The 27,148-nt window shown below is 37.6% G+C and overlaps 1 protein-coding gene across 2 annotated transcripts in view; it reads right to left on the reverse strand.

Moving 5' to 3' along the window:
- The window catches only part of THBS2 (thrombospondin 2), a 32,548-nt gene that overhangs the window by 4,724 nt on the left and 676 nt on the right, over positions 1-27,148 (reverse strand). For both annotated transcript variants that reach the window (XM_041423934.1, XM_041423925.1), the window contains exons 2-20: positions 26,422-26,496; positions 24,939-25,495; positions 23,396-23,480; positions 18,904-19,094; positions 17,957-18,097; positions 17,672-17,768; positions 16,786-16,956; positions 15,784-15,960; positions 14,878-15,051; positions 14,310-14,437; positions 14,051-14,203; positions 12,787-13,005; positions 9,561-9,668; positions 7,643-7,802; positions 6,015-6,133; positions 5,370-5,604; positions 2,315-2,542; positions 1,565-1,836; positions 489-586 (exon numbers count right to left, since the gene is read on the reverse strand). In XM_041423934.1, the coding sequence (XP_041279868.1) occupies positions 489-586; positions 1,565-1,836; positions 2,315-2,542; positions 5,370-5,604; positions 6,015-6,133; positions 7,643-7,802; positions 9,561-9,668; positions 12,787-13,005; positions 14,051-14,203; positions 14,310-14,437; positions 14,878-15,051; positions 15,784-15,960; positions 16,786-16,956; positions 17,672-17,768; positions 17,957-18,097; positions 18,904-19,094; positions 23,396-23,480; positions 24,939-25,495; positions 26,422-26,491 (3,383 nt within the window). In that variant the 5' untranslated portion in view covers positions 26,492-26,496. The remainder of the gene's footprint in view (positions 1-488; positions 587-1,564; positions 1,837-2,314; positions 2,543-5,369; positions 5,605-6,014; positions 6,134-7,642; positions 7,803-9,560; positions 9,669-12,786; positions 13,006-14,050; positions 14,204-14,309; positions 14,438-14,877; positions 15,052-15,783; positions 15,961-16,785; positions 16,957-17,671; positions 17,769-17,956; positions 18,098-18,903; positions 19,095-23,395; positions 23,481-24,938; positions 25,496-26,421; positions 26,497-27,148) is intronic.

The raw sequence follows: 27,148 nt of genomic DNA on the forward strand, positions 1-27,148 counted from the left end.
GTGCATCATAGATGTGCTCACGGTCACTTCTGCAGTGTCTTGTGTAAGCCATTACGGAAGACAGGATGCTGAAGTAGACAGGCCCTTGGCCTACTTCCCTGAGGCAATGTTCATATTTCTAATTATTTTCATTCACTGAAATTCCACAGGCTGGGGAGCAATCTCATGTTCTAATCTTGTTTTGAGTTTTGCTCAGGAATTTTTGGTCTCCTTACAGAAAAGCTATTGAAAAAGAGGCCTATTCTTTTTTCTTTAATTTAAGGGTATTTCACTGATGTAAATATTGAACCATCCAGACTAAATTAAAGACATCTGAAAAGGAATATAAATTATTCTCTAGATACTAAAATGTTCCCAAAATGTTGGGCAAACCATCACACAAGTAACAATTATCAGAAACAACAATGAAACCAATAACATAGCTTTTAAATCAACAGAGACAAAAGCATTGCTACTAGAAAATGTAGAGGTACAGAAATATTTCTTACTTTATTAATCCTGTTTTAGGCCTATGAATCAAGTGCCACCTGTAAGCAGTATAATCTTTCCAGCCAATGTTCTTGGGATCATGCCACAAAGTACGCACCTACAGTAAGAATACAAATGCCTTATTAGAAACACACCGTGCCTCAGTAACTCCACATCCACCACAGTAACTGCCAAAGTTTATTTTCTGCAGAGTATGAAACTGAAAATAGTTTAACATTTGGCTGTATCATCAAAAGACTTCTTTTATGGGGTAAAAGTAATGGAAATTTCTGTCTTAAACTCTAGTTATTCACCTGCAGTTTCATAGCTAGAGTCACTGAAGACCATTATGGCATTGAACCTTGACTTCCCTTATGATATCACAGAATCAGCTGAATTGGAACAGACCCACTAGGATCATCAAATCCAACTCCTGGCCATGCAAAGGACCATCCCCAAGAGTCACATCATGTGTCCAAGAGTATTGTCCAAATGCTTCTGGAACTCTTTGGGTTTGCACATACACGCAACCAGGCTGACAGAGTTGATGCTGAATGAGTACCTCCAGTGAGGGTGAGAAACTGCAGCTTGTACAGATGTTACTGTCTGTGGCTGCTCCTTGAAAATTTCCACTCAGTAACAGTCCTGTCAATTCCTATGTACATGTGAAGCCCTACTAATCTAATTTCCAAAATGCACAAGTTTCTTTCATGGTTGGACCTTATTTGGAACAGCAGCAGTTTTTTTGTCTTTTTTCAATGTCTTTTATCTTTTTCTGCCGCTGTACTCTAAACCACGTAGAATTCAAACAAGTTGGAACACAAAAGAAGCAAGTGCCAATACAGAAGTAACAAAGGATTTGTACATAATGGAGACATCTTTCTCATTTTCCTTTTGATCACACTTCATCTTCGCTTTTGTGCGGATGTCTTTGAAATACAATGCATGTGTTACTATTGACACTGCTAATAAGGGAATTGAAGAAAAACTGATAAACATCCACAAAAATTGAGGTGTGAAAGGAAATTCTTTTTGCAACATGTCCATTTAAAAATATTGGTCATTCATTGTTGTCTTAAAGTTTTAAATCTCTCACCTGTCCAGGGGTGTTTCCTGTGTGCCAGAGAGCATTTCGTAAGTGCTCACCAGTACCAGTTGTTGAATTCACTACTTTGAGTGACACACCAGAATAGCCATAAGCCCTGGTGGGCTTGTCCTCCCAATAGGTCTGAGTGACCTGCTTCCACATCAGAACGTAAAACCGACTGCTGGACTGGTAGCCAAACACAAAGCCAGCATAGTCATCATCACGGTCTGTGTTAACATAGAATGTCCCGCTGAAGTCAACAGAGCTGAACTCATCATAGCCTGGAAGAGGACAAGAGAGAGAAACGATTGAGTTACAATGCTGGGTCCAGTTACACATACCCAAGAGTCCCAGCTGAATTTTGGCAGGAGACATAAGTGGTATTTCTCAGTTTCCTCACTTGTAGAAGAGGCGGCAATTCCACTTGCCTGCATGGAGATTTCTGGAGAGAAATAAGTTGCTTACAAGGGCCATTGAAGACAGTAGGCACTACACTTACATACATTTTTTCAATTGGGTATTTTATGTATGTTACAGTCAGTGATGAGATGAATGGACAATAAATGCAGACAGCATTGAGCTGTTTATACTTTGGGCATACACACTGCCTCCATCATTAGTCCCATGTTTGCAGCACCAAAAAGGTACATTTATGTACCTTTTTCCCTACCTTTTCTATCATTTTATCTACTTTTTTTCCCTTTCCCTATCACAAAATAACATGCTACTTTTTCAAAGATGATTACATCTGATACTCACCTACAGCTATTCCAGGATCAGAGTTAGCAGTCTGCACCAGTTCCTTGCCTTGGTGGCGAATAACCCAGTTGGGATCAATCTGAGCTGTTCCCTTGGGGTCCAGAGGGACCATCTGGAACTTTCTGAAATCAGTTTCACTGATGGCATTGTTTTCAGGGCACACATCATAGATATCTGGAACATTGTCGTTGTCAAAGTCATCTTTGCAAATATCACCTCTGCCATCACCTGTAAGCAATGTGAATAAGCAGCAGTAATTGTTAGCAATTTATCCAGCCCCAGTTTATGCACCACTTTGGAATCAGGGTGGGAAAAGTTGGCAGTTTGCTGTGTTGATGTAATTCACTAATGCATGCATTACATTTTCAGTTTGATTTGTTACAGATGTGGATACAACACCACATTTTAATACGTGCTGCACAAATCAACTCAAATAGCATTAAAATCATAATCTTCCACATATTACTAAATCTTGATATATTGTTGATCATATTAAACTATTTTTCAGACTCTTATCACTGTCTTAAGATTCTTTCTGCAACAATCTAAGATGCCACAGACTACAGATGTGTCACCTCTATATCAAAAGAAAGGAGGAGAGTGTTGCAGTAAAGTATGCATACATGCTTAGCCACTCTTTCACTTTAGGCAGAACAATTTGACTTATAAATAACATAGTGCTTCAGAAAAACGCATGAGAAAAGAAGGCAGCACTGCATTCAACAGGACTAGCCTCAGAAGAATGAAAAAAATTAAGTTTTGTCATATGGATTGCAGGAAGATTTTTAGAGAACAAAAAAGTACAGCTCATCTATAGTTGTGCTTCTGCTCACAACTTTTACTACACTAAACATTTTAGAAAAACTAAAAATTATTTCCTTTCTTAGTTTACCTCTAATATTAATGGACACCACGAGACTTGACTTGCCTCAAGTAGCAAGAAGTGAAAGGAGGCATCTATAAAAAAAGCTCTTTGCCAATTACTCTATCATTCCATAGCATACAATAGCACACAGACCTGAAAATAATGTAGAAAAGCTTGGCTAGACAAGTATAGAAGCAAATTCCCAAATGGCTCCAACTTTTACAACAGAAACTGGATATTACATTGGGTACTAATGCAAAACCAGCGCTGCCAACTAATTTGTTTCTATCCTCACATAGCAGAGTGCTTGTTTTTGGGATTTTTTTCCCCCAGTGTTTATGACTGCCCTAAGAACATGGGAATTAACACAGTGAGAAATAGCAATGACCCAACTCATTCCATACTGACCTACTACTAGACATTTCCCAAAAAAATGGAAAGCTACGTTACCATGATTAACCAACACAGCATTACCCAAGTATGGAGCTTTCAGACAGAAAGCAGAATGAGTTTTAGGCAACAGCCAAAAAGAAAAGAGCAATTAGAGAAAATGGAAACATTTAATATCTCAGGGCTCTCTGCAGCTCAGATATGTGGCAAAATGGTCCCATTTTCCACCCTGGATATCTGCCATAGACAACTCCAAATCCTGACCAGCTGCGTGTTCCTCCACCTGTTTGTCTTAGCACTCATTGGAGAAAAAGGAATTAATTTTCTATTTTGTTTCCTTTGCCAAATCAAAGAGATAATTCACAGAAGAATCTAATTATTCACTAAAAGTCCAGCTGATGTTCATTTGGTAGAGAGTTGCTGCTGACAACATTCATTCCTTGTCAAGGAAAGTTAGAAAGTGTTTGTTTATCCAGTCACATCCAACATCTCTCTCCAGGGCCTCCTCTTTATGTGTTAAAACTCACATCTTCAAGAGCATAAGAGCAATTTTTGGCTTTATTTACTCCTTTTCCAAGATTTCTGTTGGACCTGCTGCTAATGACAGTGATGAGCTGGCTAAACTGATTAAATACATGCTTTTTCTGAATTGTTAATCCATACATCAATGTAGTTTCCTTTACAAGAACCAGGTAATGGATAATGTAAACTATCTCAGCCTGCGGTCACCCTTATTCTGGATTTATGAAATTAAGGGGCTGTTTCAGGGACTGATAAATACAAAGACATTCTGGACATATATTATAGGACTGAAAGGTTATATAAATTAAGAGCTACTACTAACTACCAATCAGAAACTTCCTCCTGACTGCAGTTGTCTTACCAGGAAATCAGACAAGGCTCAGCACATTGTCTTTCTAAATGTACATAAGAACATATTGTGTAGGTAATAAATTCTGCTTTCAATTTCTACAGCACAGCCATGGAACGGATCCAGCAAGTTGTATAACTTGCAACAGAAATTGCTTACCTGCATTTATTGCAAGGGTCATTATTGTAAACACATTTGGTGGTTTTTAAAGGATCATAGACATTTTCAAAATTAAAATTATAATTATGAAACTATCTCTATTTCATTATTTAAATAATGCCAAGCACAGAGAAGTACTGTCTGAGGTGACCAACAACATTTTACCAAAAAAAAAGGAAAAAAGGGCAAATATCCATTTTTTAAACTGTGACAAGTATATCATCAGGATATATTTAAAGCAGTCTGTAAAGAATATTTGAGAAAAGCTGCTCAGGAGTCAATTTAAAAAAAAATAATTGACTTCAGGAAAAAATCCTGAAGAAATAGTCTGTTTTTCAAAATAAAACAGAGTAGTAAACCATTTTTATTTCCATTTTAATTTTCAGATGAAAAGTGAAACAGTTCACTTTTCATTTATTAAGACATTTGTAATTCAAGCTATTTGAAGTATTTTCTGACACTTTCAGTATTTCAATTAAATGTGAAAATAAGAATATTAACAAAAACATGGATTTTTCTGTTTTTTTAAAAAATTTGTTGAAGGTTTTCTCCTATATTAAGTATGTGCATGTTTGAGCTCCTGTCAAAGATGTTTCCTAATGCTCTAACCCTTGACCAAACTGAGCAGTTCAGTTTCATCTAATTCCTGGCGTCTCAAATGTCAAAAGCAGCTTGGTTTGATGTGAAGTCTCTCTTCATCAGATGTTATGACTCCAAGATCAAAATCAGATACTAAGAACTAAATGAAATTCACATGACCTTGCTCTTACCATCTGAGTCCTCCTGCTCAGGGTTGTATCTGAGGCGGCAGTTGTCCCTGTCATCTGGGACACCATCATTGTCATCATCAGGATCACAGGCATCTCCTTTACCGTCCTGATCATGGTCAGCTTGGTTAGCATTGGGGATGTAAGGGCAGTTATCCTGGTTGTTCTGGTGGCCATCTTCATCTATGTCCTCATTATTATCACATTGGTCACCAACAAGGTCATTATCTGCATCAGTCTACCCCAAAAAAGAATTGTACAGAGTAATTTTATTATTTTTATTCAATACAAAAGTACAGCATGGTACTTAACTGTTCAACACTTCATTGTGACAAAGATCACAATGACAACTGTGCTAAAAGCACAAGCATAACTTCTAGCTAGTATGGCAACTTATTCTTCTATCAGTGGGTAAGATCAGGTCCCCAGGATACTCACAGGGCAGGGCTTTACCTCCAGATGGATTAAAGCAGTCATCACTGTACTTCCCTTTCATCTCTTACAAAGGGATCTCACAACATGAGATGTGAAAGTGAGCAATATAAATCCACCTTTTCAGCTGTTCAGTACAGAGACTGATAGCAGCTCCTGTGGTCTTTTCTCTGCCCTTGTTTTGATGTTACCATTAAGGAAACTGTATTCATTTACCTGCTCTGGATTATGCATCAATGGACAATTATCACACTGATCACCAACTCCATCACCATCTGTATCACTCTGGTCTGTGTTGTAGACGTAAGGGCAATTATCTCGTTCGTTGAAAATGTCTAGGGGAAAAAACCCCAACAAAACGTTGAAAAAAATCAAAATGAGACAACATACAATGCAGACAGCCATAGACTTGGAGAAGAAGCAGAACTCTTAAGGGGCTCATAAGCCTTCTGATTGCTACAACATCATTGCTACAAATAGTTAAAACTAATATTAGAAAAAATATTATGTTCAATTTTTCTTATTGTGACATAGTTTCCTGTATGTATTTTCCTATGGAAGAATAAGGGCTGATTACATCTTAAGAATTTAGAGGTTTTTTAAAATTGTATAACAGGTAAAGGGGTGGGGCTTTTTTTTTTTAAATAATTTGGTTTGGATTTTATTCCCCTACTCTAAGAAATGGCATAGAATGCACAGCTACATCAGGTTCAAACTTCTGAACTTTTGTATAGAAACAACTGTATTGGTATTCAGCTGCCTCACCATTAAATAACTTAATTTCACCAGAACATGTGCACCATTAATTATATAGCGTGCCAAATTTTCAAAGAAAACTGTTCCTCCTCAGGCAACTTCATTATAAAATCAACAATCTCCTTCAAAATTATAAGATTAAAAGAAACAAACATGTGTTGGCATATTTTTCTGGGAAAGATACAAGGACCCTTCCCTGTATTACATGGTCCCTGTATATTTGCATAATCTTTCAGCCAATAAATAACATATGATTGGATTTTTCTTCAAATGCAGAACTACCATGAGCACTAGTATGAACCTGATGATCAGAAGGAGGATAAGAGATCTTAAGAATGTTTAGACAAAGTCAGATAAGCATCCAAATGTTTAAAACATTATTGAGGAAAACCCAAAGCTGGATTTCTTCAACTTTTAGTATTTCTGTATCCTCACACATTTGAAATGCCACAGGGGTATGATTTTTGAATAATATTTAGGTTTTTTTACCCCATCTTAATTCTGATCAAAGTGGGGTTATATAGGAATGTACTGGGGTTATATAGGAATGTACTGGTGGAGGAAATAAGCACAATATTTTAAGACATACTAAAAAAATTATATTTGGATTACTGTGAGTTTTGCATACTTATACATTCATAGAAAAGCAGATTACTTTACTATGGATATTGTCTTAGCTGCGTGAATGTTCTGATGTTCTTTTCCCTCCCTAAAAGAAAAAGGAAAAGTCAACAGAAGTGTTATATTACACCCTGATTACTTTGGAACACAGAAGAAAGAAAGTTGATTTTTTTTAATAATTATTATTTTTTGTGGGTTTTTTTTTTTTTTGGGTTTTTTTTTTTAAGATTACCCTGATAAAGAGTTGCTGTGATTTCTTCTTTAGTTATATTAATTATAGTCATTTAGGGACTGTATGGGCAACCATACTACACTGGACAAATTAATTTCAGCCTTCTGTCTTCTACATTTTTGAGCTGTTATATCCAATTTTATTCCATGTATAAAACCATGTAGCCCTTCTTACTGAACATAAGCAAAGTGCACTTGTGGAACAGAACCTAATTCTCAAAACTGGTAAAGCATACCATCTCCATCAATGTCCACAGCACAGGAGTCACCCTCCCCATTGTTGTCCGTGTCAATCTGAGCAGGGTTGTGCACATAGGGACAATTATCACAGCGGTCACCAACTTCATCCTTGTCATAATCAAACTGGCGAGGGTTGAACAGAAGAGGGCAATTGTCCTAATAAGAAAAAAAAAGATTTCACAATCTAAATCACAATTTATGAGAGCATACTATGAAGTGGGAACTCCTGTTCATCTTGGACAGAATTCAAAAATCAAATATTGATCCTTTTTTTTTTTTTCCAATGGACAAGCTGTACCTATACTGAAGGCCTTGGCAGTAACAGGATGGCATCTGGACAGCCTGGCTCACTGTCTGTTTTGTACAAAACATGTGCATTGTTTTCCATATCTCACAGGGAGAGCAACAGGCATTTTGAACTGGATCTGTACTCAGACTTTAAATGAAGGTGTATCACTGGTACATGTACTTAAATCAGAACACACTGCAAAATCAGGTCAACTTCAGCTGCACCTTATAACTTTCGAAAAACAAAAAAGAAACAACTAGAATTGTTACTCTGACTTTTTTGGAACAAACTATTGTTAGTATTTTCAAGTTTATATAACATATTTTGATTTTTCAATTTAAACAAGTATTAACTTTTTATTGGTTGTGTTCTATTAAACAAGATAATAAAATATAAAAAGTTTTCTTTTAATGTTAAAATGAAATACACTTATTTACCAAAAATCATTTTACCTGATACCTTCTAATGGAATTTTGAAAATTTCCTGTCACTTTAATTTAAAAATATGCCAGAAGAATAATTCTTACATTTCACACATTCCCAAACTGCACATGGACTTTTTCACATGCACAAGACAGCACTCAGTGAGAAATGCAAAGAAGAAATAAAACCAAAACAGTGATAGTGAGGGCTACATCAGTGGCATGGAATCTGAAGGGAGGTCACAAGGCAAAAAAAATCTTTAAACTTCTTTTTCCTCTGCTAAATAGAAAAAATGCACATTTAATAGGAAATAATTTTTAGCACAATACTTTAAATTCCCCAGAAATACATTTCATATAATCAAGGGCAACATATAGAGGCAAGTCAAAATTTTATGCTGTTCATAAAACAATTTCTAGCTGCAATTCGAAAAATACACATACTAAATCATATGTCTTTATCAAATTACTTTTTGGGGTTTTTTTTCAAGTTTTCCAAATAGAAACCAAATGAACGCAACTCTTACCCAACTTTAACCATCTGAAGCTCTAGAGCATCTAGGTTGCCTCTGAAGGGGGCAAAGTGGAACAGTAAAATTCTAATACCAATTCACTCATCCTAAACATGTTCTGAAAAGTGAGGGTGAAGCAAACTCTCAAAGTGCCTCCATCTTTTTGCTCACTGTACAAGGCAACAGTTTTAGACTAAGTGGCTATCTTTTAGGCTGCAGGTAAATGAATTTGTTTTCAGTGCAGATCTGAAGGAAAGTATAAACCAGGCTAGGTATTTTCCTCCCATCACTTTCCTTTGATACTGGCTTGTTTATAGTTGTTTTAGAAACAAGTTACAATGAATAAAAATAACATCATATATATAATATTTACCAGCTTTTCAAATACCGTAGACTTGTCATTCTCTATCATTACAATATAAAAAATCCAATACCACTTTCCATTAAATTGTTTTCATGTATGTAACTGAACTCACAACTGATACAGAGAACATAGTTCCTGGGGTTCCCCAGGCAGCTTTGCTCTGCACAGTACTGAACACACTTTACTCTGCACTACACATCATTCAGGGAAGGAAGTGCAGAATAACTCAGTTGAAGCTCTGAACAATTAAGTTCACATCTATTGTAATGATTTTCCTTAAAACCAGATGTTTAGGTCAAACATACTGCAGACAGATACACATCTTACTTTGTCATCTTCAACACCATCATTGTCATCATCCTCATCACAGGCATCTCCTTTGCCATCTTTATCAAAGTCTTCTTGGCCAGAATTAGGCAGAAGGGGGCAGTTATCCTGGCCAAAAGAAATAATCAATACATTATGTTTACATAATGTCAGGATAACTTGCCTGGGCAGAAGAGTAGATATGGTACACCAGAGACTATAAAACAAGAGCAATCAGCAAAGTACTTTTGAAAGTGCCTGGGTTTTTTTTTTGCCAAAGGTAGTATTCATTTGCTGCTTTCATATTGTAAAGTAAGTGAAATGCAGCTGCAAATCATTCTATTTCCCAGCTGCTATTAGTGTGACATTTCTAGTAAATTTTAGAGGGAACTAACAAAGAACAAACACACCACACACACAGACATGCACTCTTACACCAACTTTTTGTAGACAATTCATGAGATATGTTTGAAGATTACATTAAAAATCATCGGGTTTTGTTGCCAGAAAAATAAGAAACCAAGCCAAGAGGTCTTCAGAAACAGCTGTTCATATGGAAAGTTACTACACAGCAACGGAAAGTACTACACATCAATGAAGGGGAACACTCTAAAAAAGGATTTTGAAAAAGTGTCTCTATACGGTTCTGTAAAACAGTACAGTACCTTTGCACTCCAATGGCTTTAAAAATAAAAGTCAAACAGATCTCTTTATTTTGTATCACAGCTTTGTAAAGAATTATTATATTATATAAACAAGTCTTAAGTTACACTAAAAAATAAGGAAAATAGCTTGCCAAACTTTTAATATGCATTTAAAAAAAATACTAAAATCAGCTAAAATGGATTGCAATTCTACCACGTTGCTATGAATAAATACATCTATGAAAACACACTCTGTTATTCTCACTTTTACTCACACTCCAGATCTACCTCACCCAAAACTGAATCTGTCAAAAGAGTGCACATATATCTCTTTTGTAACACATACTCTAAAAAATGAGTATTATAGTAAGATGTTTTCAATCTGAGTGGTTCTAATAGTGCAAACAATTTAAGCAAAAGAGTACTGGAAATATTGTGATAAATATCAAATCCCCAAAATTTTTACCAAATACCTGTGAAGAATCTTGACTGTCCACCTCAACACTGATTACCAGTAATTAAAAAAAAAATTTTGAAATAATGAAAGAAAATAGTCACAAGCATAAGTTAATTTTCAATCATTTTCAGCTAAGAAAGAAGTTTTTTAAAATTAAATTACTCAACTAGGATATTTTGTAAAGAATACAAGGGCCTGGAAATTTGTGATATTTTTAAATGGGTTTTTTTTTGGCAGGTAGAGAGGTCCTATTAAATGAAGTACTTGTGTCTCTTAGATCAACACATTTTACAGAAAGCACTAAACAATCTTTGGAAACAGGTGTTTTGTTTTTTTTTCTGAAAGGGCTCAGCATGTTGCGTTTAACCAAAACTAATGCTTTGTGTTACATCAAGAGTGAACATGTGCAAATTCTGATGACAGGAACTGAAAGAAATATATATGAAGTGCAACAGCTAAGTTGGCTGAATCTACAATGAACAGACATCAATTACAGTGAGGAGGAAGACCAACATTTGGAAGATCAAATTTCCATCCATACCTGAAACTCTTTGGCTGACAGAGCCCAGGTTCACACGAGTGACTTATTCTCTCAAACAGCCTCATTTCAAACTTTCCTAGTCTCTTGGCCTATATTTGTCTTAACCACTATAGTAGTCCAGAGCTCAGTCATTTTTGCATTTCTTTCCTCTTTTTTAAGCAGAAGTTTTTGTGCTGGAACTTCAAGAAGATTTATAGGCAGAGCACTTTAACATGGAGAAGGAGAAGCAAAAATATTTCAGGTCTGGGAAAATAAACCCTCAAGAACCTCAAAAGAGAAAATTTTGCCCTTACAGCCACGACTGATTAGCAAAATACTTGAGCTTCTGCCTAGTGATCATATACAGGTAATCCAGTGTTGTCAGTGTCCCCAGAGGCAGGTGTTTAAAACTGAACACCTGCACATGCCTTCTACTCTGACAAAACTCCTCCATCCCAGTTGCTTAATTTGCTGCTGCAAACAGTGTATGCCCCTCTGTATTGTGCCTCTCATTCAGACATCAGCAAGGCCACCACTCAGAACTAGGATCCACGGAATTGCCTGTCAGAGGATGCCTTCACCAGTCAGCTATTTGAGCCATTGTTAAACTTGTGGAACAACTTTCAGCCTGGTTTCATACAGCATCAGGACAAGAGCTACAAGGAGGTTGTTCACCATTTCTGAGCAATTCCCACTGGAAGGACGCTCAGGCCATGAAACCAAGAAGGACTTACTGTGTGCTCCAGATGAGCACAGAACCAGGTCCCAGGGAACATACCTGGTGGACACACTCTACTAAACCTACATGCCACCATTTTTAGGCTCCTTGATGCTGATTTTTCTCGTTGGTGTCGTAATGTTTCATTGTTCACTACAACAGCACAGCTGCACAGCAAGATTGAATAGGTACCATTTGCCAGGTGTAGAGCCAATGGTGGCAGGCAGGTCAGGTGATTCCCCTTGAGAGGGTGAAAGCTGGGATTTCACATCTCTGAAGGGCGAGAGAGGCTGAATCTCTCATCCTGTTCCTGTGAGCCTTTGCAATAAGGAGAACTTCTCTGATTAGTCACGTTCATTCCTCTCTTAGGCTTCTATTGTTAAAAATTATCTCAGGGTCTGAATCCAGTTGTCACACTGTGTGGTCTGCTTAATTCTTTAAAAGGAAGGGTAGCTCAAGACAGCATTTTGAACTCTAGCCCTTACGTGGCTGTCTGTCTTTTTACAAGCCCTGCAGGTAGGATTTCACACTCGCCTGGGTCCTGAGATCCCTGTTTGGTTCTCACTAGCTCTGTGCCTCACACCCATGCTTTAGGCAACTCCTGCTCAGTGTGCTAACTCCATTCACAAGCATCCCAATTGTCCATGTGTTCTGAGTAGGAAGAAATCCAAGGCAGAGGACTCTGGATTTAGTTTTGAGAATCCCTTACTGTATCTTACCAGATTAAGTGAATACACATTTCATAGCATCTCCTAGAAAATGAGCATGCTGTAACAGTCAAAGCTTACTGAAAGCAACCACCAGCTTCATGAATTAAAAGGGTTACTCACAAGGAAGGGTTACTCCTATTTAGGAAAAAGTGAAAAAGTTGTTAACACATAGCATTTTTATCAACCTTTCTCACCTACCTTCACACAGTGGTATGTTGCATTAGCAGCACAGACCAAGTTGTTATTAGGCCAGCCATCCAAATCTGAATCCTCGCCACAAATGTGTCCATCACCAGCATAACCTGTCCTACATTCACATTTGTACATTGGATCACTGAAATGGCCCAGATAGATGCACTCTGCAGACTTGTGGCAGCTGTGTGTCTTGTCCTTGCATGGATTCTCAGGTTCACAGACCTAAAAATGATGAAGCATATTCAATAAAACCTGATAATCACAGCCAGCTGTGTGTGCCACAACTTCATCAAAATCAGACCAGTTATTTAGAGCTCTGAAGACAGGAACTTTGTTTTGATTGTGGTTAATAAATCATACTGCTCTCTCAGTTCACAACTCCAACAAATACGTACAATGAAAATAATTAAAACAAACCACTGGAAAAACTGGACATGATTTAAAAAGCAATTAAAGTGGTTAACAATTTCAGAACTGTATCTGCCTTCTTCCAGATGTCATTAAACTACAGAAATTACCTGCAACAGAAAGGAGATTGTACTCGCCTCTTTTCTTTAGTGTTTTGCCTGACAGTATAAAGGACTCTCTTATTTTCTTAAATCAGAGAGACCCTAAGTAATTCTTGTGTTCCCCTCATGTAGTTCTTTGTTACCTCCTCCTTATGACTACATTTTTCATTGGCAGTATTTGAGAATCTTACACAGATGGTTCACACGTAGAATTCACAAGCTGAGCTAACCACAGATTGATTCAACAGCAACAAAGACAAGGCAAATCATGACTTCCACTTTAACATTTTTTGTCTTTTCTAGGAAACTGTAGTCATCAACCTTACTTCTACTTCCTCCTGTCCTTCACCACTGACAAGCTTTGGCCCAATGGAATCTAGGGAGTGAGAACACCAGACATGTCTGGTAACACTGAAATTAACAGTGTCATACTCATGAAAAAAACAATACTAATTCTTCAGTTTCCATTCTCCAGAACAGACATGTTAACCTCAGAGAAAGGAATGTAAAGCAGGGAAATATTTGCTCCTGGAATTTTAGGCTCATTTGGTATGCAGATGCCCACAAAAAAATCAAACTCTTAAAAAAGCCAATCCCAAATTCAGTGTCTTGTTACTCAAAACACAAATACTCTGAAACAACAGTTAGATATTTCAAGCCATTTTTGTTTGGTACCCAAGTTTATCTTATGCCATCATTCAAAGATATTTCAGATGAGAATTACTCAAAGCCATCAAATTCCCTTCAATATCACTTACTTGCTTCTCTGTCTTGGCAACTTCGAGCCCTACTCCATAGGGCTGACTTCCTTTATAGCGTGGAGGACACGGCAAGCAGTGGAAACCTGGATTTGTGTTCACACAGCGATGGACCTGATTCACTTTAAAGCAAACATCTGACACAGCTATACACTGCAGATAAAGAAAGAAAAAAAAGAGAAATCAATCAGATGGATGTGTAATTCCCAAATAATTTTTCATGGTGATTTCATGAAGTTAATGGAAACAAAGCCAATACCTCATCAAGATCTTCACAGAAGGTACCATTGCCAAGGTATCCTGCTGGGCATGCCCCACATGACCAAGAACCATCTGGGTAACTGTTGCATTCTGCTCCAGGAAAGCAAGGATTTGACAAACACCCATCTGGCAATGACACACAAAACTGAAAATTAAGTAAGGAGCATAAAAAGCATGTAAAACTTCATTTAAGAAACAGATATTCTCTGATCATTACCTTGGATCACAATTGATGCAACGGACTCTTATGAAACCACTACAGTTAGGGTTATTAAGTGCATTTAAGACTAATTATTATTGATTTAATATGAAAAAAAATTACAGATTGCTACATCCAGTTTAATATATTACAGCATACTCAATCCCTATTTAAGAAAGGCATGCTTGCTCAAGAAAGTTGGTATCAAATATATATAAAATCCCACTAAATAGCACTCAAATAGTTTAATGTCCCCTACTGAAACGAAGCTATAATTAGCAGATTCCTGAGTGTCACTTCATAATTACTCATTAAAGAGATAACAGCAGTAATAGTTACTCAGACTGAGAAAAGAATGAATACCAACCAATTGGACAATCCTTCTTATTGCACATATCATGTTGCTTGGTATCTCCCACACACAGCTTTCCTCCATACTGTGGCTCTGGACTGTTACAGAGGCGAGACCTCTCACGAATTCCTCCTCCACAGGTGACAGTGCAGGCAGACCATGGAGACCAAGGACCCCACTGGCCATTCACTAAGACATGCAAAAGAGGAGAAAATCATAGGCAGTAAAGTGGGGACATCTGGTGCCAATAACAACAATCCTTCATCAGATCCCTGACTAAAGACAGTTCCTCACTATGTACATAGAAAGATGATGACAGATGTTTGCACTGAGATAGCAATATTTCAGAAACAAAGCAATGAAAAACACCCAACTGCTTCATAGGCATTTTTTTGCCAATAATTCAAAACAGCATGCCATGCCCACTAGACATGCAAAGAGAAAAAAAGGAGGAAAAATTATACGAAAGTGAAAGTGTATGGAATGAAAGGTCTCTAAAAAAGGTTAAAAGTGTAGATGAATAAGAAAGAATTATAATAGCAATTAATTGTGTTTAATACATTAAAAGTGTATACACAAATATCAAAGAAACCTGACTATTGGGGGATTCTATTCCTAACAAGTACAGAGACAGCTTCCTTTTAGAAAGGAAGTATTTATTTTTGGTATGTGGAGACATATCAGTAAAATGGAAATGTCTCAAACTCTTTAATATTTAAAGCCAAATTATAACTTGGAAGGTTTACAAAACCTCTGACTGCATTGTTGCCTTCATTGCCAAAACGCCCTTCTGTGTTATTTCACTCATAAGATAAAACTGTATTTTCCATCATAGAAATTCACTGCCATTTAGATCTGAACAAAGAAGGAATTCAGCTGGAATATTATTGTGTTAATTTTGATTCAAGACCACAGACATACCTGGACATGGAACCTTCTCACACTTCTCTGTTTCACGCCCATTTCCCACACAGTTTTTCCCACCCATCTGGGGAATAGGAGAATTGCAGAGGCGGATGCGGGTGATATTTCCCACTCCACAGGTAACTGAACAGGAAGACCAGGGAGACCAGTGACTCCAGCCACCATCTTGACGTACTGCCAGAGAAAAGAGCAAAACTCAAGCAAACAGCCCACTTGCAGCAGTAATACAAACTCACTTGTGAGGTTAGCCTTCTAAAGAGCCTCTCCCCACATCTGATGAATGTCCCATCTCTTTCCCACAATTTCACTTACAAAGGCCAGCATGCTAGCTCAGGTACTCAAGCACAGCTTTCTTAGAAATTTCAGTAACCAATGTATGACTAACAATTATGCCAGATATTTTACTTAAAAATAAACTTTTCCAATGAAACACTTGTTCAAAATGCCCATTTGGACATCTATCAGTCTCAGCTGCTAGATATTGCCTTAGGTATTATATTAGCCTGGATATCACAGGTACTTGCAATAGCATTAACTAAACTTCTGGAATACCATCCTTGTAAGTGCCTTAAATACAAAAGCAGTTTGATATTTTTCAGAAATCTTCCATGATTACTGTATTCCTAAACACAGATAAGTTAATGGAATGGCCAATCACTGAATGGCAGATGTAAACAGCCTTGAATATCATTTTTACGAACTAAGTGTTAATCTCTAAACTGAGTTCAAACAAAAGACTCTAGTTCATAATGTCAAAGAAAGGTTCACTCATCTTTTTTTTTTTTTTTACCATAGCTAAGCCCAGAATGTACATACCTATTAAATTGTCAGGAAAGTGACATTTGACATATTTGAAAGGGGAAAATTGGCAAAGAATCTAATGACAGCTACTTTATTGGTGCATATAGCATTTCTCAAGTACATACTGTCCTGACTAAATTTGGTCTTGCTTTGAGATGTCCAAAGAAGCTTTTAAAATGGAACAAATTTATTACTTACTGCGATGGTCACATTTCTTAAAGCTACACATCCTTGTTTGGATGTGCGGACCTGTGCAAGCACTCCTGGTGACATCACACGACCTTCCTCGCATCTGTGTCCCAGAGCCACAGGTAACTGAGCATTTTGTCCAGTCTGACCATGGTGACCAGCCCTCCTCACTGTCATCAGCTGCAGAGCAAAATGTAAGAAAAAGTGCTTTGCTTTTGAAGTTGCTCTATTATCCTACTTAGAAGATATTATCTTCTCTTTTTCTGCAGAATATGTACTTGAACATTTAGAACTCTCCTTTCCTAATTTTGCTTTCTCAAGCTGCCACTGACATTACAGAATTATGGTGTAATATAATGAGAGGTTAGTTGAGATAAGAATCCTGGATCTCCATGAACTTGTGCGCAGTGTGTTTGCACAAAGCACTGATCTTTGAAGGACGAACATCTTGTCTCTAGAATGGACCGAGCCAAAACCTAAGTCCAAACTACCTTTGGCTTCAGAATATAGGTCAGTGTGCTACATGGCCCACCTTTGAAAGCTGCATAATGGTGAACATGATCAAGAGCACATTGTAAGAATATCTCCTATGCTCTGAATGGGCAAAAAAATGTGACACATGACTAGGGAGAAGCATGCTTTTAACATTTTATGTCCAAGGTAGCTAAGCAGATTATCACCTTAATTCTAAGCAACCAATATAATCAATGAAGACAGACTCCTTCAGAGGGTAACTTCAAGCACCCAAGTTATGTATGATCTTTGCATACATACAAATTCTACATTTGATCGTATCTGCCTTGACATCTTACTTGTTTTAAGCTTTCAAAAACACTAGTAATGATTTTAAATAATGCCAAAGATTATCTGTCTTTCTCCACAGCTGAATACTCACAATGAGAGCAGACTGGACAGCATTCACCTTCAACAAAAACTGGATCAGCACAGGAAACTGCTGGGCAGGTGATTTGATTGCACACAATTTTGGAATCCTAAAGGCAAAGAAATCAATTTACTGATTTATGCTCACAGAGAGGTAAATTAAGGTGGGCATCTGGGGAAGTTTCATGTGTGGAAATGTTTTGAATCATGGACATGGGGACTACTTTTTATAAATGTCGTTATGGACAGGTGAGCTGGAACTCCATTTCTGCAGAGAAGAATATTTCCAAAATCTTACCTGGCAAATGCACTTGGTGCAGCTATCCACAATCCAGTTTTCATTATCTGCAAAGACACGGCCATCCTGCCAGCAAACTGGTTGGTTCTTCATTGTTTTGTTAGGCCCAATCAGTTCCCACATAATTTGGTTCTCTTCAGACTAGAAGATGAATTTAATGAAAACAAATTGTGTATTTCATATGCAAACTGTTTTAAATAGACAAAACTGAAATATGATTGCACTAAATTCTTCCATCAAAGACAAATTTTATGTATTTTATTTTTATGTATTTATGTACATAAGGAAGATGATCTTAAGTATTGCAGTCCCGCATAACAATTCTTCTAGCAATGGTACAAACACAGTCACACAAGACTAAGGGAAATCTGTTCTTAGTAATTTTGCTTTATTCTAACACAGCTCATCTTTAGGTGAGAAGATTTTACTCCTGACACATATGGCACACTAATAAAATTCCTTCAGAAATAATTAGCTGATTCAGAATAAGAAGAGGGGCAGACTTCAGCAAAACATCACCATCATACTTCAACTATGAAAATCCCATACATTTACCAGCAGTTTAGGTACCCCATGTAGCCACTTACTGAGGTATTCATAAATGGTGTAAACATGGTAATAAGGCTTTAACTGTATGAAAACAAGGTTGGGATTGCTAGCTACCAATTTCCAAACCTTTAGAAGGATTTCCCCCATGTATGAGTGCATGTGTGTGTGTGTGTTCTTTTAAAGCCAGTCTGTGAAAACCAAGCCTTGATTAAAGTGTTATACTCAAGAACTACCAATTCGTCTCAATGAAAAGAGGACATCTTTGCATTACACAGAAATATTAACAGGTGTTCATATGCAATATAGTAATCTCTATTAAATACCCTGGCATAAAATAAGGAAAGAAAGAGCACTGCACAGCAGACCTCCATGAGTTCTCCAGACTTGCAGGTACCTACCACTTTTTGGAGGTTGTCAGCCAAGTTGTTGACCACAATGCGCAGGCCGGTGAGCTCTGTGAACATTGATCCCAGCTCCTCACAGGAGCGGTCACAGAACTCGGCCTTCGGTTTCTCACCCACATATTCGATTGTGACAGCAGGGCTCAAGTGAAGGATTTCAGTGCTCTCATTGATGGTATTCACTTCAGCTGGTAGCGAGAGAATGAAAGAGAAGAGAAGCATATATAAAGCTCTTCCACAGATTACAGATTTCTGCTGAAATCACAGATTGGCACCCATAGGTAGGGTTTAAACACATCTATTTTGGCACAGCTTCATGCTTATTATACCCATGAATAAAAGAGGGGCTAGATGTCAGCTGGTTCCAATTATAGGCTTTCCCTTTTCAAATTTAAGAGCCAAGGGGTGTCTCACATGGCCCTCACTTTAAAATTGTTGGCACTGCAACACATTAATTTATGAAGGCTAACAAAAGGATACAGTATCAAAAAAGCAAACCTATTTTATCCACTCAGACATAAAAGGTTTCAGATTTTTTCATGACCTATCACATTTCCTCAAGGCAGAGAAAAAGGCAGGAGAAAGAGTTTCCTTGCAGAAAGTCATTGTCCTTTTCTTCCATGAATTCCATGGTTGGATCAAATTTGGACCATTATGCAGTGTATACCAGACTGGGCTGCTCTATACTGCACTGCCCAGTATTAAACTCAGAGAAGCTGTTATTAAAACAGTTCCAAACTCCAAAACAGTCCTCCAAAAGGCAGATTGTAATTAAAACAGAACTTCACATGCATTAGACAGGGAGAGCTGGACATGTTCTAATATAATTTTAAAAGACATCCCTGTCTACAGTAAATTCCTGAAAAATAACATAACAGAACGCATTATTTTAATTAATTAAAAAGTACATAGAAAACTAAATAAAACAGTATGTTCTGTTAAGCATTTGAATCTCTATCAGGTGGAGATTCCATGGACACTTTCTCTAAGGACTCCATGAGAAACTCAAAATTGGTATCAGCTATACAGCAATCCATATTTCCCTATCTCTCAATAAAGACTTCTTTACCAGATTTAGAGACTTTGGAATAGCTCAAGGCTACCAAAGAGAGAAGACAAGCAAAGGATATAGCAATTTGAATAGGAGAAATCTGCACAGGAACATGTGTCATAAAACACACGTGTCAAAACCCCAATAGCATTCAGTGCTGACAGATCACCAAAGGTGGCAAATCTTCAGAAATGTTAAGGGCTTGATTTGATGCTTTACCATACAATGCAAAGTGTGATATATAAATATAAAAGGAAATGAAAACAGGAGCAAAGTATTCATTCATTTGGAAGGGTAAAAATAAAAGAACAAAGAATCAACCCACAATATGACATTGATTACTTCTCAACCAAACTTAAAATTATTGGCTTGATGTGCTTTTAAATTAGCTATGAAACATCTGCCACTAGCCAAGGTCTACAAGAAATTGTTCTCAGTTTTCCAAAGTTGAAGAAATTGTCCAGCTTCATTTACAGGATGGGAGAAAACCACATAGCAGATCAGAACTCTCTGTGTCATAACAGTTTATTTCAGCTGCTTTTTGGTTCCCTGGAAAGAATGTAATTTTCCTACCACACTGGAACTAGATTTCTCAGATCCCCCCACAGCACTTCTCAGATCATTAATTTCATATTTTTCAAGCCAACATGGAGTGTGCCTTGACCAGAACATTCTGAGGACATCAATAAAGTTGCAATCTCAGCAGGAAACATAAACCAAAACTATGTTAGAAGAATTAAATCCTCACTTCCTACTGGTACTTGGCAGTGACTGAAAGAAGATGCCTGGGGATCACTGAGAAATTGGTTCTCTTCTGCTGGCTTCCTGCTAATTTCCTAAGGACCAGATGATTAAAATGAGAAATCAGAAGAGCAAAATGTGCAGCCTCTCACATATGCAAATATCATTCTGTTGATATAATTCAAAAAGGGATTTTATTGATGTTCCTATTTAGGTGTGTTTTTGTCATCTTTCCTATCCAGTGCAGTGTATAAATCCGGCCTAAAGGATCAGCAGTCACCACACTACAGACATACTTTCCTACCCTCAACCAAACAGCAATCCCAAGCCATTGTTTCACTACATGTCACATTCCCATATTAGGCTTAAAGATGCATTGGGAAAACACAGTCCTGTCTCCTTTTGTGTCCTTAGGGCTGAGGGAACTTCATTGGTAACATCAGCCTTGCTGTCATGGGACATTAACATATAAATATGTCATCTTAATGCCTGTAGTTTAGGTCAATGAGTCTGCCATCAAAACAGGAAAATATCTTGGGGTCAGTAAAATGGCTTTTCAACTGTGGTAATGTCATCAGCAGCATCCCCCAAGTTTCAATACTGGGCCCAGTCTTGTTTAACTTATCCATCAATGACTTGGATGAAGCGACAGATGCCTCCTCAGAAAGTTCACAGATAACACAGAGTCGGGAGGAGTGACCAATACCCCCAGAGGGCTGTGCAGACCTTCAGAATCACCTCAACAGGCTGCAGAGATGAGGAGAGAAGAACCATTCTGCTCCTTTCCTCATCCTCAGCTGTATCTGGAGTGCTGTGTCCAGTTCTAGGCTTCTCAGTACAAGAAAGAGATGGAGCTCCTGGACTGGGTCCAACCACAGACTACAAAGTTATTTAAGGGATTGGAGCCTCCCTCTTATGAGGAAAGGCTGAGGGAGTTGGGCCTGTTCAGCCTCAAGGAGAGACAACAGAAAGGGGACCTCATCAAGGTGTATAAATATCTAAAGGGGATGGAGCCAGGCTCTGTTAAGTGGTACCAAGCAATAGGACAAGAGGCAATGGGCAGATCTAATGCACAGGAAGTTCCACCTGCATATGAGGAAGAACTTCCTCACTGTGTGGGAGACCAAGCACTGGAGCAGCTGCCCAGAGAGATTGTGGAGTCTCCCTCACTGGAGATATTCAAGCAGCACCTGGACACAACCCTGTGCCACGTGCTCTGGATGACTCTCCTTGAGCAGGGAGGTTACACTGATGATGCCCTGCAGTCCTTTTCCACCTGACCCATTCTGTGAGTATGTAATTAAACTGGATAGGCAATGTAAAACTCTGACACGCACATAAAAAACTCTCGACTAATTTTGATGGCCTCACTGTGCTATTAGTTGTTTTCCGTTTACCGCATAAGAAATTTCCATCCTGTAGTGTTCTCTAGGGGTTGCAAAGTAAAAGCAGAAATACTGTGAATTATTTGCTAAATAATTCCCAGTAAGGATAAAACAAAAACCCCAAATCTGTATATTTTATAGTACTGAAAATTTGGCAATTAACAGATGTGATAAAAATACATTAAGAAAATATTATCTGTTGGTTATCAGCAGCTTATAGCTGTACAAGAATTCCTCCTAAGGTATGTATTAGCATGAAGAATTCAATTATTCCTTCAGGCTCCCATGGGTTTCCTCTTCATAGCAGAAGTACAGTATTGGTGGTATTTCAAAACATTTAGTACTCATTTGAAGAAGTCAAGATCTGCTATTGTTTAATTTCTGGATTTTGCATAAACAAGGAAAAAATTGAGTTCAATCTGCTTAATTGATTTTCTATATACCACATATTTTAGCAAAGTAACAGAAATAATGGCATTTCAGGTGACAGGAGTTTCAAACAAAACCCTGAAGTGCTGTCTTGTGTACCCACAACATTCCTCTGACAGATTGAGCTGGCTCTGATCCTTAACTGAGCTCTTGTCAGCTACAAGCAGTGGGAAGTATAACAGTCAACACCTCCTATAAAACTGAGTACAAAAGCTTAGCACGTATTTGACAAATACTCCTAATTCTTTTATGGGACTCCATTACACACCTACACAGAATGCTCCCCTCCTGGCAGGGTAAGCATGAACTGGACTAACAAGAATACATGTCAGCCCTTAACATACATGCCTTGCATATCTCTTCCTTTGATTTCTTATTTTACTGAGGCTGTTTTGATTAACAATACGTTGGGAGTCAAACCCAAAGCCTCTTTCAGTCTAAGATATTGTCACGGAATTCAGTGTCTTTAGGAATGGCAGACTAGTTTGTAGGCCCACTGACAGTCAGCAGCAGAATTCAGAAGCAATGCTACCTGTCTTGTGTACAAAGGACTGCAGAAAACTCAAGTAAGAAAATATATATTTTCCTACATATATGCTTTTTTCCCTTTCATTTCTACTAATTTATTGCTCAACACTTTTTTCCCCAACTTAAAAAGAGAGGTTCAGATTTATAAACCTAAGTAACTGAACTAAAATAATAGGCTAGAAAGTAGAAATTACGTCATATAAACATGTAAGTACCCATTACCACCAAAAAGCAACTTATGCTCCTTTTCATTTCAAAGGGATCTGTTGCCTGGTTTTAGGAGAATATTTCACAGCTAACATTTCTAATTTTCAGATTCAACTGAACAGTATTAACAAGATAACAAAAGCCTTACTTGACTGGCTTCTCTGGCATCCTTTCTTACGCAGAACATCCTCTACTGAAGTATCAAAGATTAACTGAATATTTTGCAAAAGACCCTGTAATCATAATTTTAAAAAGCAATTAAAAGCAGTAAGATCAATCTTTGAGTAACTAAAAACTGATCTGTATCAATTCCATGCTACTGACTGGATTCAGACATAAGCAAATACATAAAAAACAATCTACAAGTCATTAAACCTGACTCACAGGAAAAAAAAAAAAAAGTGGTTATAGCTTTTTTATATACAATTTAAATATTATAAGCCACAAAGCTAGATATGCACTGAAACAAGTAATAATAAAATATATTAATCTGCTACAAGCTCAAATCTCCATTTTCATAGTGAATTTTAGACTTGTCACACTTCCATCCTTAGCCAGCCATTCCCATGCACCATAGTTCACCGCCTCCTCAATTGTGTTGATGCTACCCTGAGACAACACTCTAAAACCAGACTGGTATCTATTTTACTTGGGAAAAAAATACTCAAAGAAAAAAAAATAAAAATTAAAAACCAGATTGTTTCAGTCAGCCACTTAACAGTACAGCTTCAGAACCAGTTGTATGAGCACTACTGATGGAGTAACATAGTCACAGAGGCAGGAATGGAGAGGCTGTGGGCAAGAACTTCTGAAGTCCCTGTCAAAACTGGTCATCCCATGGATCCAAACTCCAGCATATCAGGCTCTGGCTGAAAACTAGATGGCACAACATGAGAAAGAAAGGGCTTTTTGAATTTTTTGGAGCCATGAGTTCAAGTCTGACTTCAGCTCTGACTGAAAAAAAGCCACCCTTAAAACAGTTGGGCCAGATCACATCACTAGATTATGAGACAGAAGGTTGCTTTTATATGATAGGAAAACCAAAATGCTTATAATTGCTTCACCTCAAATGTTTTCCGCAAAAAGAAAAATAATCTCATTTACAGGACTGATCAAATCTTTTTGTTGTATTTATTTTCTCAATTTTTTCCTCTTTTTAAAATTTAAATTGAAAAGAAACATTCAAAATGGCAAAACAGCATGTTCTGTTACAGGATGGACCAACACAATATGCTTCAGCTCCATTAAAAATTCTTTTTTTTCTTCTTCTTCCAAATAGAAAAATAAAAATATTGACATGTTCTGATGATTTGAATGGATTAATTCAATGTAAAAACAGTTGTTCAAGAAATTCACAAAAAATTCTACTAATCACCACAAAAGATCTCTAGAAGTCTTACATTTGGAAGAGAAAAGGGATGGTTGCACAGAAAACCCAAAAATTGGTCTTGCATACTTTTTCTGGATTTAGACTTCACTTTGCCTTTGCTTTCAGGAACCCCAAAATCACACAACACAGATCCAGCAATTAATAAAAGCACACTCTGAAGAAAGTCTGCTTGGGAACACCTGTGATCCCATCAAATCCCACAATCATTGGGACAACAAAACTGCACCCACTGCAACTTCCCAAACTACTTGCAGTTACCCTCTTACCACACCAGAGACCCAAGCTTCTGCAGGTCACCTACCCTGAAATGATTCTCCCGACTGGACCCTTTTGCCACATACAGCCTGCTGCTCTCTGCTTTCAGATGCTCATAGAAAGGCTCCTCCAGGATGAAGCTGTCAATAAGGTCACAGCCAACATAAAGGTTGTAGTTCTCCCCCGTTATCTGCACGGTGAGGTTCTTCCACTGGGAGTCAGCAAGGTCCACATCTTCCAGGGAAATCACATTCTGGAAGCCATCCACCCAATAGATAAGGTCCAGGGTGTTGGCCCGGCCATTGGAAATGATCTCAAACTGCCTCTCACTGATGCCAGGACCCTCTAAAGCAAGGACAGTGCCTCTAGATTGCCTGTCCTGCCTCAGGGTGGCTGAGAGGATAAAGCCCTCATTCTGCCGTATTAGTTTTAGGATCTTTTTTAGTTTCTCGGGTTTACATGGAGGAATATGGTCAAACCGAATGAAACGATATGCTGGCATAGTGGGGTCTGGGCCCCGGAACACCTTTGCTCCAATTGTCTTTCGGTTTATGTTACTGACTTGAAGTAAATCAAAGGTAGTCTCCTCTTCCTTGTCACCATCTGAAAAAGTTAACAGCATGTGACAATGTGTCTACAAGTCTTACAAGAAACAGCACTGTACAGTACACTTAGTAACTAGTAACTGCAATTGTATGACAGACCTTAAGGACCATCAGAGTAAACTCAGTACTTTCTGGTCTCCACAAATGGAACTGTTCCTACAAGAAGGCAAGTGAATCGTATTTTCTACCTGAAATTTTCATTTACATGAAAATTCTCTCCTTCTATGTGTACAAACACCTTTCATTATACACTTATACATATGGCTTCATATTTTATAGCACTATATTATACATACTTTTACATATATATCTATTCTGTAGGCCATGTATATGCCTACACATGGATACATGCAGCAATTTATTCATTAGGTATTTTTTATATATGATCGGATAAGGAACTTGAGACAATTTCTGTATTTTGATTACCAGATAATGGAAAATCAAATTATGAGAGTCCACATGCCGACACAACAACCGAAAAAAAGAGATTTGCTTTTAAAGATTGTAATCAAGAAATCAGATGTAAATGAGGGTCTGGCACTGTGCCAATTTGTATTCTACTTATATTTGGTCTGTAGATGTCTATTTCTCTATTTTTATCTTTTTTAAATGTTGACCCCACTCAGTGATTCTGTTTCTGTTACTTTCACCATACATTTCCATCACACAGAAAAGTATAACATCAATTATTTCTGGGATTATATACATTTTAATCAATAATTTCTAAAGAAAGCAATTTTGAGATAATAATATTGAGAAATCTTCATTTAGCACTGGCAAGGTATATGTACCAAAAATACCCCAGGCACTTCTAAAAAAATCCTTTATGATTACTTTGCCCACCATAGTACAGGTAATCCAACATTTTATAACTTTTAACTTTGGGAGTTAGTCTGTACCCTGTTAAGCAGTGTCTGAACTTACCCTGAGCATTTGAGGAAACCCACAGGGTTATCAAGACAGCAAGCCACAACAACCCTCTCCTCTTCATCATAACTTCTATGAATAAACCAAAAAGAAGTAAGTATTAGGGAAATTATATTTATCAGCTACAAATAGTGCAATTTTCTTTATGAAATGCCATAAACAGCAACTATATATACAAAACAAGAATTTTTATTTTGACTGATTCTTGTAACACTTATTCTGGGTCTACTCTTGATGGGAGAAGTAAAATGTGACATCAGGTGAAGGCAAGAGGAATTATGGAAATGTCCTTAATAAAAAGGAAATGCATACCTTATTATTTTCTTAATGAAATTTCAGTAGCTGACATAGAGACCATATGACACTACATATGGTCAGGAGATACAGCTTATGGCTAGCACATCTTTACTTTGGAGCACAATATTCAGCCAAATATCCTTTAGGATAGTGGGATCTAAACTGGATGATGGTTCCAAGTAATAGGGGTACTTTTCAGTACCGTGATACAAACACTCTCTTCCATATATGTAAAAATATATACAATCCTCTGTATGCAACCACAGCTGGATAAAGTGACTCTTAACGTGATGTCGGGTTTGCCCTGTAGCACTGTGCAGTTATAAACCACGTAATTGCATCTCCATATGTGTCTCAGCTCACAATGAATGGAGCAGGAGCATTCCCCCGAATGCGCAGAAATCCAGTTCTCTGCGTACAGCCAAAT

The sequence above is a fragment of the Onychostruthus taczanowskii genome, unplaced genomic scaffold (genome assembly GCF_017590055.1).
Source record: "Onychostruthus taczanowskii isolate IOZ18803 unplaced genomic scaffold, ASM1759005v1 scaffold111, whole genome shotgun sequence".
Classification (NCBI taxonomy): domain Eukaryota; kingdom Metazoa; phylum Chordata; class Aves; order Passeriformes; family Passeridae; genus Onychostruthus; species Onychostruthus taczanowskii.